The sequence below is a fragment of the Ostrea edulis genome, chromosome 1 (assembly GCF_947568905.1).
Source record: "Ostrea edulis chromosome 1, xbOstEdul1.1, whole genome shotgun sequence".
In the NCBI taxonomy this organism is placed as follows: domain Eukaryota; kingdom Metazoa; phylum Mollusca; class Bivalvia; order Ostreida; family Ostreidae; genus Ostrea; species Ostrea edulis.
Genome location: NC_079164.1, coordinates 45,605,090 through 45,618,392, shown reverse-complemented (window position 1 = coordinate 45,618,392; position 13,303 = coordinate 45,605,090). Strand labels below are relative to the sequence as shown.

The window sequence follows — 13,303 nt, the reverse complement described above, 5'->3', positions numbered from 1 at the left end:
ACCATCGACAACTGTGGGCACAACTTGAGAATCGAACGACAGATCCACGATGTCGGCTGTTGCCGTTGGTTGCGTACTTCCAGTGTAACGCCCACCGATCTGGATATCCAATGAGTTTCCTTGTTTCACAATGCCTTTGTCCGCCCTGTTCACCAGGAGAATGATTTTGTTGTCAGAACTTGTCCGCTTTACTGTACCAACATATTGCTGTTAAAATGAGTCATGTCATCATTACTAACGAACTAAATACAGATTTTATTACCGTAACAAGAGCTAAAAAAAATATTTTCATGATGAAACGAATCAAGAAACTTATAACATTTCATAGGAGTACAATTTCCTAGTTACATTATAACAATGTTATCTGGAAGTCTTGAGCATCATGTAACTGGCCTGTAAGTACGGTAGTGTATATAAAGACTAATTATGATATCATCTCTCGTACTTCCACTCAGCATCGTACCTGCATGTGTTGGTTATATATCTCATGATACAAGCACAAACTCGCCCATTACTAGAGTTGGAGTAATGTCCCTTATATTGTAGAGATTTAAAATCACCCGGGGAGTATCACTGATACAGTATAACGTGATCTAATGACTGTAATTGAAGCAAAGGTAAATAACCTGTATATTTGTGACAGGAACATTGAAGGTGATGATGGCTTCCCAGCCGATGAGATCTCCATGTGTAACAGGTAGGATGAAATGTCCCTCGAAGTTACCGCTCCAAACATGGGTCTTTGTCATGGTTACGGTAGCGGAATTATCGGCAAAACATAATGGAAGGAAGAAAACGACGAAAAGGGACAGGAAGTCCATACCTTCAGCTTAAAGACGAAAGGGATTTCCAGTTAAGGGTGGGTTCTTCTCATATTTATTGCACGCCATGATATGACATTTTGTTTGATAAAATCATAGACAGATCTAGAAATGTTTGTGTCGTGACGCTTGTTTTCATACCAAAGGTCACTGAGATGGCATACATTGTATTATATGTAACAGTGTATGTCACAAATGCAGTCTTAATCTGTGGTATAAATGCTATATATAAACACATTTCTGTCTTTTGGCAAAGCAGAACTGATGGTCACTGGCAGAAGGTACACCGAGTTTCCTCTGACGATCTTTAAATTAGATTTTTGCAAATTGATTGGTATTTCTGCTATATTTCTATTGTTAAAGTGACATTGTCAACCTCGTTTAGTCAGGGTTGTCCGTCGGTTTCCTTTTTACCAAATTTCTTGATCATTGCGAATTTTGCAACTTATTTCCCACCGGATAACGAAAGTCAAACTTCATTGTACCGAAATCTGAGGAAGGAAGTAGCGTATAATTGATGTGAAATTTTAATTGACAGGTCCGAAATTTTCCACACTAGCCTGAATTTCGCTGCTGTCATAGGAGAAACGACTTCGTGACTTGGACCGGTAAATGTCCTAGTAAAAATAAACAAGTGAAATCGAAAGAACTATGTCGTATATCTTTGTTATTTTATGAATCCGTGGCTTGAAATTTGGCATGCAAGTAGTTGAAACATTAATCAATGCAAAGAAAACGACAAATTACGGATAGCGTACCTAGTTTAAGATTTTTTAGGCATTTGAAACGAGTGGTTAGTTTTTTTTAACTAGGTCAGAGTTAGACCCCTTTCTATATTTATGGTGTGACAGAGTTCGGGCCCAAAACAGGCTTAGCCCCTGTGATCACGACTACAAGGAGGGGCATATTGTTTGTCCTGTCTTTCCGAAACATAAACCTTGCTGATAGCTTTGGAATGGTGAATGACAGGGTTCTCATATTTCACATGCAAATTCCTTATGACTAGACCTTTTTTCTTACAAGGTTTTTAACCTAGTGACCTTGACCTTTGAGTTTGACCTACATGTACTCTTAAGAAAACCTAACCTACTAGTATTCAATATTTCCCATGAAGTTGGGCTTTTCGCAAAATACCAATAGCCATGATTTACATATAGATTTCTTATGGTAAAGACTTACATTTCATCATGATCTTTGACCTTATGACCTTGGCCTTGGAGTTTGACCTAAATTTCAAAACTTATACCTTAGTCATAACTTTTGTGATAGTGCTCTCGTATTTCATATATGCATTCCTTGTGATAAAACTTTTTTGTACCTAATTTTCTAACCTTGTCCTTTATCTACTTTCAAGAAAGCCTATTAAATGTCTCTTGAACTATTTAATATAGGGCTTTCACAGTTTGCATATAGATTCTTTATGATGAGATATTTCATTTGATACCATGGTGTTTGACCTTGCGACCTTGACCTTGCAGTTTGATTTGCTGTTAAGGAAACCTAACCTAAACAATATCTCCTGAACTATTTGAAGTAAAACTTTCATATTTTGTATATACAATATAGATTTCTTAAGCCAAGATCTTTTCTTTCATACCATGATCTATGACCTTGCCTTCTCCAGAACAGCAAGATCATGTTAGTCAAATTGATAATGAGGCATCCCTGTGTTGTGTGAATTCAAGTTTGGTTACATCGTAATCCTTTGGGGTTAGGTTTGGGCCACGATAGAGCTTTAACTTTTTTATGGGAATAAAGACTGAAAAAAAAAAAACCTTTTGCAAATCACAAGAACTGAAAAACGACAGGACCAAGGTGGATCAGGTGAACGGTGTGGCCTTTACGCCTCTTGTTTTTCAAACTGCTTTCTTCTAAAACTGTGATTTTTAAAACTAGATATGGTAAATTTGAAAGTTTTCATTTTCAAAATATTATTGTAAATACAATGTATTCTCCACTTTCCATACTTATATTTCTATGGTGTGTTATTCCTCCTTAAATATAATTCATTTAAAGAACACCAATGGGGTGTTTACCATCTAAACAAATAAGAATTTTTTATAACTGTTTTGCAAATCAGTGAAATGGATTTGGGACATTTTTTTTTAATGCAAGACCAATTCAGTTGCTGTTTACCGTGAAACTCTATGTTGGTTAGTTGTTGGTTTGCTTTGCATCCTGCATCTTCACAATTCAAGGGTTATTGATTCGTTTCCTCGCACTAACCCTTGACATCAGTCGCTATATAAAAGTTGGGCTCATTAGACCATTACGCAATGCACTATAAATAAATGGTCCAATGAAATCACTGCATCTTGCTATGGTGTATATGGATACAAATGACGCGATCTCATACTGCTGTATTGATAAACACGCGTAATTGTAATATTTACATTTGCACCACTAATTACGTTCATTGAATGATAGTAGATCAAGTTTCGAAACCTTTTTGGTTAAGACAATATTGCTTAAACGATTGAAATAGCCATAATTGTAGGTATCACTACACGTGTTTTGATTTGAATCTCTCGCTTTGTGTTGATATAAATACAACCGCATTCTCACTGGTTCCCACTCCTTTGTGGAAACAATCAGAACGAGCCCAACTTTTTGATAGTCACTGATGTCAAGGGTTAGTGCGAAGTAACGAATCAATAACCTTGACTTGTGAATATGTGCATCTTGTCGAGAATTTTTAAATCTTATTGAGACGTCATCATTTGTAGGTGAAGTACCACAGATTTAGACCTATACTTAGCACTTCTGGCCGTAGCAGTGAGTGTTCTTTAACGTGCCATCGCCTGCTGTGACACGGGACCTCCGTTTTTAAGGTCATATTCGAAAGACCCGTAATTCTCACTTCTAAATGCCGAGTGTTTGGCGAAGGAGCAACCACTACCTATGTTTACGTCTTAGGTTTGTATGCGTCCACGAAACGAGCGGGGTTCGAACTCACGACCCTCCGATTACGAAGCGAAAGCTCTACCACTAAGCTACTGCGACTGGTGAAATTCTATGTATTCGATACTCATGTACGTGACAGTGACGCTAAATGCTGATTCAGACTGTAATGCTATTTTTTATGACATTATGCGGATATTTAAACTTAAAATTTAATCTGCGTCGTGTTGTTTGATTTTGATCTGCTTCCTGTTGTTTGATTTTGACTTGCTTCTTTGTTTTGATCTGCTTCACTTTTTTGTTTTTTGTTTTTGTTTTTTTTGTTTTTTGTTTTTTTTTTTGTTTTTTTTTTTTAGATCTGCTTCCTGTTTGCTTTTTATATTTTAATCTGCTTGCAATTGTTTTTCTTATTTCACCGTCAAGGCACCAATACTTCCCTAGCAGGATAATATATAACATTTTATTATCTTTGTGACATTTTGTGTCGTTTGTCACCTCGTTTCAGTACTTTTAGTACTTTGATTATTTTCTTGTGAAAGATCTAAAATGCCCTCATATAGGGAAGCATGTTTAGAATATGATATAAAATTACTAGACCCTGCTACTTTTGTCAGTTACTGTTGCTTCATGATCTGCATGTCTTATAACTGAAGAAAATATATTTTCACTCGACGCACAACTTCTGAATAATTTGTTTGAATAATCACATGACGAGTAAAATAATCCGATGTTACAACTTTAGATATGTCTCCAAGCAATGCATAACATACATACGGTCATGCATTGACGAATAGGTGTTGCATATGAATAAGCAAAATACATTGTATGAACATTGTGCCATATCAAGGGTTGTACTGTATGAAAGGTGAAGATAACGAACAGTGATCAATCTCATAGTTCCTACTAGTAGGAATATAAAATAAAGAGTTGGGCAAACACAGACCCCTGGACATACCAGAAGTGGGATCAGGTGTCTAGGAGGAGTAAGCATGTATATTCAATAATACTTAAATTCACTGAATCTTTTCTTTTATATTTCTTATGAAATTGACATTGCTTTCGTCAAAGACAATAAATACATGTTTGTTATGGAGCGTCAAGGTCAAAGGGTGCATTGGTTCAATTTAACGAATAGGTCAACGATATATTCTAGTACTTAAGGTAGCTCATTACACTAAATTTTTATTTAATGACTCGTTAATACACCTCTTCATCGAAAAAGTTATACAAGCTCTCAAGTATTTTATATGAATTTTTTGTGATTTATTCCGGAATGATAAAAAAGGTACTTTATTTGCAAATAAGATACTCTAGAGTCCAAATTTCGCTGTGATTTGATGCACAATATGAATATGTAAGAAAACTTAGATAGACGTTTTAATTTTTTTAATAAAAATATTTATGAAAACTGAAAACGTTATTTGTTCATATTTTTTAAATCTACGGATAAAATCTTTTTTTTAAAAACCCATGTCAGTTAGTAGCCTTAAAAGATATATCAGAGAAACATATTTCAAAAAAATATATGAACAAATAACGTTTCCAATTTTCATAAATATTTTTTTTCCTAAAAATAACCACGTTTGTATCGGAATCTTTTATGCATGTTTTATTAAATATTCATATCATTCACCAAATCACAGCGAAATTTGGATTCAAGAATCTCTTATTTGCAAACAAAACAATTTTTTTTATCATTCCGGGAAAAATCCCAAAAAATTAATATAAAATAATTGAGAGCTTGTATCACTCTTTCGATGTTGAAATCATACTTCATAAGAGGTGTTTTAACGAGCCATTATATAAAATTTTAGTGTACTGAGCTACCTTAAATCTAGTCTATATTTTAAAAAAAAAAATACATAAAAATATAAACAATAAAATGCTTTCTTTGTTGTTCCATCAGATGATGAAGGAAGCAATCATTGCAGAAAAATTACATAACGCAGGTTATGAACCTTTTCTGCAATGCTTGCTACCTTGCCATCCGATAAAACAACAAGGAAAGCATTTTATTGTTTAAATAACTACTTTTTGAAGAAGAAACCAATGTTCGACTATAAATGTACTTACTCTAATGGATGACACACAACTAGAATTCAGTTCTATTTACACTGATGGATTACACACAACTAGAATTCAGTTCAGTCTTATCTGGTCTACAGCAAATTCAAATATTATCGCATTATCAACGTTCTGTGAAGAGATGTTTGGCCTTATTTTTAACCTTTCTAACAAAATGTCTAAATTCAGCCATTTCTCTTGATTTTTAACAAAGCCAATAGTATTAGAGAGTGATCATTTGCTTCTGGTATCAGATGAATTTTGTTTTGTTTTCCTCCATTATAATTATTACCACTAGTTTGGAATTTATTGCAATGAAGTTGCTAGAATTGAGTAGGCTTGTAACACTATTGGTACATCACAAACATCCTTTATTTAGATTATAATTTACAGCTACCACGCATGAGTATTTCTCTGGTGTGTAATAAACTGTCGTTTAATGAGTGATATTCTTCAAGTTATGAAAAAAGTTTCAACGATCGAAACTGCGCGCAATAATTAGGGCGTCATGCACCAAGCTAATCAATAGTAATATGAAACACACTCTGCATTTCAACAGATTTCCAAATGTGCAGAGAATAAGGCATAGCCTTTTCCTATATCGCACACCATATTAACCCGATATATAGACACCATCATCAGCCCTCGTGGTGATATGGAATAGGATACAAGTTTCCATTATCATGTTTATTTCACATTTAAAGAATGTAGTATAACATGTAATTAGAATAAGCAGAAACAAAGGATAACGCAACATTTACCTCCTTTTGTTTGAAAACATGAAACTTGATATAATTAAATATATTTGAATAGAGGAGTCTGAAGCAGAAATCTCGTGAACGAGGCATTGTAGATCTGTGACGTCAATCGTGTAGTGCATGTCTGTTACTATCGCCTACTAAAAGAGTTGAGAAAACAAGTCAGATTTTGAAAATTTAATCGTGTACAAATCAAAATAACATGAAATAAATATATATATTTAACATAGTCAATAAATTACATGTCATGTGTATCGATTGCTTTAACGATAACAGTGTTAACAAACCAGACCTGCGTTACATGTACAAATATAAAACTGTTGAAATTCTGGTAATAAAAACCCAACATCCTATTTCAAATATCATTATACAGAGATGTTCGTACTTTCCTTGTATACAAAGGGGTAAAAATAAATCCAATTAATGTTAAGCATGCGATAACATGGACAACGATTAAATTAATAACAACGACCCATATCATCTGCGAGAAATAAAACTAGAAACGTGACGATCAATAGTTAACAGAATTGCCATTATAACCAATCATTAAAATTACACGACGGTATACTGCATATCTGAATTTTTTTCTTTGTTTTTATTGAGCAAAACATAAATATCGTTTAGCTTGATGTTTGGTTAATACATAAAAATCAATTTGTGGATAGTATTCAATATGAGTGCAAGTATCAGTCGCCGTTCCAAAATCAAGGTGTTATTATGTTGTATAAGTCAAGGTGTTGTATATATTGTATACTTCAGTGGCGTAGCTTCCATTGAGGCAACCGAGGCAGCTGCCTCGGTAAAAAAAAACACCAAAAAAACACCTTTTACGTTGTTAAAATGTCGATAGCTTCTGGGGGGCGCAGCCCCCCAGACCCCCTGCCTCGGTAATATTCGAACCCAAGCTACGCCTATGTACTTTGAAACTACCGACTCTAAACGAGATGTAAAACAATGTAACGCAACACTCTACCCCACATAACTACGGCATTCGATGAAAAGTTTGAGCAGAGATAAATTTTTACTTTCATACGTTATACATTTTCAGAGTTGGGGAGATGTCTTACAGTTGCCAGTAGCTGTGATGGTGTTTTTAAATAGGACATGAAGCCGCGTACAAAGTGTAGAGAGAGTGAATACAACCACCGTGCTGAAAAATCGGGTGCAGTGCTGACACGTGCGATACATCGATTATTACATTGAAGAAGTTTCATGCATGATCTGTTGGGGTGAAGACAGATTATAGTACCCAACATGAATATAAATAAATCATACAATTAAACTCCTTTCTGTGACTTTTGGTAACGCTGTAAGACTCGCGCCTGTGTGTTGCTTATTTCCTTATCAAGCTGTGAAGTTTAGGAAACATGGATTTCACTTATCAGTATTTTGATTCAGTTTCAAAGTTTTCATCATCCTTCGAAGAGTTAAAGTAATCCTCCTTTTCTCATGGGGAATGCAATAGTAAATGCAAACACGTCCCTTTTCCAACTTATTTTGGTTGAATCTCATCCACCTTAAGCCGGAAGATACGACACAGTAATATTAAATCCAAAGTTCCGGAAATGATATCATACTGATTGCTGTCGTCTGTCACCTTAAGCCGGAAGATACGACACAGTAATATTAAATCCAAACTTCCGGAAGTGATATCATACTGATTGCTCTCGCCTGTCACCTTGACGAGACTTGAAACAAAGTCGACATATTTTGGCTTTGGATGATTCTCTAACTAGGTCATCTAGACTCATGCAAAAAGCGGCTGCTAAAAAAAAGAAGGCACTGCCCCACCCCAGCCCGTAGCCGGGACCGTACTGGTGAGACGAGGACGAGTCGTTTGATTCCATGGCAACCGGGTAAATGATTAAGGCGGCTCCTGTACTTATCGCTGAAAAGGAAGAAAAACAAAAATACGGTGAGAAAATATTGATCTGATATTTTCTTCCAGATCAAGTGTTTAAATGTTTGGCAGTAAGTACTATATTCACGTTTCTCATCCTGTACTTAACTATTTATACATCAGTAGGTGCAGAAACAGAAATGTTTTTAAGCAATTACTGTGAGCTTCATTATTGTGATTTGGAACATAGTCGAGTACCCAAACAATGAAAATATGAGGACTATACTGATGAAAACAAGTAAAATTACGTAATTTCGGTCAATACCATCTCTCAGCTTCATATAGAGAGTCGAAGTCATAAATGTAGAAAAAGTAGACCTAATCGCGTATTTTATTCGTTAACACAGGAAAGAGAACATAATACAGCTGGTTTATAACAACAAATATCGTGAAAGTTTGGCTTTCGTGACACCCAATGGAAATCCGTAATCTGTAGCTCTCTGTGAAAATATTGGGATAGACTCGATAGCTACATGCAGCTCCACCCCTAAAAAACGTGCAATTTACGGCGCAGAAAAATCTGCGCACGGTTGAGGTCTTCTATTGCTGAAAATATTATTGCTTTGCCGTATCAAAAATTTATTATAAAAAATATCTCACATTTTGCCACAAAACTTGTGACTAAACTTATCTTCAGAAATATCCACCTCCTCCCGTGACCCGTAATCTAACAGCTTCAAATTATTTCCTTTATGTAGCCATGTAAGGGATGAATATGTAGCTCTCTGGTCTGTCCCAATATTACCCCAACCGGAGAGCTACAGATCTGCTGCTACCGCAGTCCGAGCTTCTAGATTAGTTTCTATACAATACTTATTTTGATAATGCATGAGAGTTTTTAGGAAGTCAAGTGGGTTTTTTTTTAATAATTAAAACTAGTATAGGCTTTACCAAGTTTGAGAGTGCACTGTTCATGAATATAAATTTCTTAATATATATAGTGTGGACAAAACATGCTCCAGAATGTGTGTGGCTATTTTTTAGTTGCATGGTTTTCTAAATCTCAGAAAAGTTGAAACATTTAAGAATAAGAAAAAATCCGTTAACAATTTACACTGATTTTCAAAGTACAAATACACATTCTCTACCCAGAGTTCCGTGCGCGACTCGCATTGCATATAACGCGCCCTCTGGTGAGAGAATGACATATACATTGTTTCTTCCTCGCATGGGTTATATTCCAAAACGCCTTTTAAAACTTTTGTCTTGGATCTTCCATTTAAAGCAGTCGATTTAAAATGTATGATTCTGTATTTTCCCGTTCGGGACGGGCACTCGTCTTCGGTGAGTACAGAGAAACCATTGAATGACTTGAAGAAGAGAAATATCTTACCACAGACTAAAAATATTTCTCCCGCTGAGTGGAAGTAATAAATCTTTTTGGGCAATGGTGATGTACAGACTCCACACACGGCTAAAACGGAAGCGATAAATCCAAACGAAGCGGAAAAAATCATCAGGCCAATAACGGCATTCTGCCACCCTACAAAAGACATAGGCATGAATACGAGACCAGCATTCCTTCATAGTCTCGCCATGATATGAATGTACGTCATAGAGTTTTTATTTATATAGCAAGAAATTGGCAAATTGTGCGTCCTTATTGACGCAAGTAATATCCAATGATAAAAATTGTCAGCAAACGCTGTAAAAAAAAAAAAATAACCCTACCAGATTCATTAAACGCAAGATCCCCGTACACACAAAAATGTGTGTGCTGGGGGCCCTTTAATTAAACGAAACCTTTCCAATAACATACATGTAAACTTCATATATACCTAGACGCCATGAATACCCCTCTTTTAAAACTCATCATTGCTGACACAATATAACGATTGATTTTACTGATAGATAATTAAGACGACGTGTTTATGAATTGTTTATTAGCCGTACGCTGGACCGAGTCTCCGATGCAGATCGGGGCGACGCTGGAGTTCTCCATATGATAGCACTTGTCCCACATACCGCTCTGGAAACCTAAAATTAGGTACAAAATAAGTACAAAATTTGTATGATAAATACATGCAAGCGTCACAAAAATGGAACATGCATGCATACCTATCATATTCTTGCTATCGCTAGAAAACATCTAAATACAGTCTATTTCTCGTTCCTTCATTAATACTAGTGCAGTGTACTTGGGCATTATACCACCGGGTGATTTTGTCTCTCTACTTTCTAGTGTGTAGCTGCAGAGACATATGTATGATCGCTCTGGTATCTGTATAATTTTGCACATTTATGCTTTTTCTACAATGTCATATCGTCCTCTGTGGTATCCGGCGATGTACACATTGAGTATTGTAATTCGGTCAGACTTCTCCCAAACACCCCCGGGAACTAATTTACCCCGAGATATACATTGTATATAACTTTCAATTCCCCAAACATCCCTGGGAACCAATTTATCCTGAGATATACATTGTACACCCTCGGGAACCCCGAGATATACATTGTATGCAACTTTCAATTTCCCAAACATTCCCGGGAACGAGATATACATTGCACAGAACTTTCAATTTTTCTTTGGGTTAAATTGTATGACCCTATTGTTTGCTATCCGATCAAAATATTCACAGAAATGGTAATTGCTTACACATTAAATAAAATATGGCTCATCATAAATCATGGGTGTCTACATCTCATGAGTTTGGCCATCAAATATACACCAAAAAGACATTTATCATTAACTCATAAATAATCTATTGACTAGCTATCAAATCATGAGTCGATATATGTTTTCCTATGTATGTAAGTTACGACTTCCTGCCATGAAATAAACAACGGACACCGTCAGATTGTGATTATGATTCCAGATTGATTAGATTTTCGGCAATCAATATCACACTTGCAATCTGAAACCAACAGCAGCGGCGAAAAATCGATTTTGTAAGCAGACAGACACCAGCCTTGATCATGACTTTAGTCTTAACCAGTCTTAAGTAGTGGTTAGTTTGAAAAAGGTCTAGACTTTTTCAGTCTTATTGATACGAGTCTCTTCTGAGAAAACGCCACAGGGGATAAAAACAGACGAGAAAGTAATCCCTTTCATAATTGACTGACAAAAAAATGTGAACTCTTTGGTATACATGCAGTGAATTTTCATTACTTTCAAGAAAAAAAGAAAAGAAAATCAAGTCCAATTAAGAGTATTAGCAAATACTATTTGCCAAAAAGTACACCAAGATAAAATGTTAGCTTTTGTGATAAAAATGTTTTCCTAACTATTTTAAAAAAAAATATAGTGTACTTTTTTTCCTTTCATATTACAAAAGCAGGTTTGATTTCCGTTTTTCTGTCAACAAAATATGATGCAAGTTCATAATGCCTGTAGTCGCCATGTACATATATATTCATTGATTATTGTTTAACTTCTCACCCAGAACATTTCATTCAAGCATGCTGGTGGCTTAAAGTGACACAGGGCTTCGATTTTAATTTCTTTCACATCTACATCTAGTGCAGAGCGCTTGGCTAAAGTCTATCATGGCTTAGCAAGCTCTGTTGAAAAACCATATCGTTGTAGCAACCACTGAAGTTCTTCCAGCAAGCCAATTGTGCTTTATATCAAAAAAGAGTTCCTTGAAGAACATCTTGGCAGTTTTATGTATTCTTACGTTTAATTCATGATTTATTACTCAAAGAGCACTTATGTGGTAGTTATATACGACTACAGTTTAATTAGACTATCTATTTTTGCTTACTTATTCAACAGGAAATGGTTTTAACTGGACTTAATGAAGTTGGACGTAACCATCATTTCCATTACATAGGTTCAACAGTGTCTAATTGATATATATATATAAAAATAATAAAGAGCAGTTTTTCTACGTCATTTACATTATTTTCCCACATCTCGATCAAATAAATATTTACATTAAGATGAACTGCAGGCAATTTGGAGGCCAAGGTCATGAGGTTGGTTTAAAACCTTCAGATATTTCAGGTAATTTGGATATATCTTTTTCAATCTCTTGTCAGAGCTTTATATTCTGACACATTTTATAAAGTTATTTTACATGTCAATATAGTCAATATTATTTGATGCATTGTAGAATACGTTAATTCCCAATTTGATGATAAGGTTAAGATACCTTGCTATTGTGAAGGAATATACTATCTTTATTCCAAATAACAATGTTCAAAAACTCTGACTTTTCACTGTATGCGTTCAATTGAAGTCTGCCATGATCTGTTGTATTTCGCAATGGAAATGCAAATGTTGCACCGAAATAACGCCATATTGTCACTAACATGTATCCAGCTATGTTGTGATATTCTATCTACAGTAAGGAATGAAATGAAATTCAATGACCATTGATTAACATGTACAACTGTTTACACATACAACATGTGCACACTCACCTTCACCATAAAGCCAATTGTCGTGGAGTATAGAAGACAGGGTGAGAGGGAGAGCTATGGCTACAGAAAACACTCCACAAATTCGGAATGGGCGCCATATCTTGGCCTCTCTCAAGTAATACTCTTCTCCAAACTTCCGGACATCAGGACTCTCCCCAGTCTTGAACTTGAGGAAATTTTTCATGGCGGTGACCATTCAGACAAGGTGTGTTGGTATTGCTACACATACGCAGTTTAAATGCTCGAGTACATAATTCTCCTTTCAAAAGAAATGTTATTAAAGATCCTCCTTGTGGACTTTCTAAACACAACACCTAGAAATGTTATTAAAGATCCTTCTTGTGGACTTCTAAACACGACACCCTCTGTTGATCAGGACGCCACACCGTGCACACTTGTCACAGTACAATAATTCGTATCATTCACTTCCATAAAACTTCTTTTTATCACACAAAACTTCTATTTATAACACATTTTCAATTAGATCCTTGTAT

The 13,303-nt window shown here is 35.4% G+C and overlaps 1 protein-coding gene across 2 annotated transcripts in view; it reads right to left on the bottom strand.

Annotated features, from left to right (window-relative positions):
• The window catches only part of LOC125653471 (endoglucanase E-4-like), a 24,573-nt gene extending 11,270 nt beyond the window's left edge, over positions 1–13,303 (bottom strand). Inside the window, exons 1-6 of one of the 2 annotated variants that reach the window (XM_048882965.2) lie at positions 12,810–13,303; positions 10,338–10,421; positions 9,778–9,927; positions 8,250–8,432; positions 627–823; positions 3–207 (exon numbers count right to left, since the gene is read on the bottom strand). In XM_048882965.2, the coding sequence (XP_048738922.2) occupies positions 3–207; positions 627–823; positions 8,250–8,432; positions 9,778–9,927; positions 10,338–10,421; positions 12,810–13,005 (1,015 nt within the window). In that variant the 5' untranslated portion in view covers positions 13,006–13,303. Of the gene's footprint in view, positions 1–2; positions 208–626; positions 830–5,795; positions 5,891–8,249; positions 8,433–9,777; positions 9,928–10,337; positions 10,422–12,809 lie in introns of those variants that run through there. The other variant, XM_048882964.2, reaches the window with a different exon arrangement.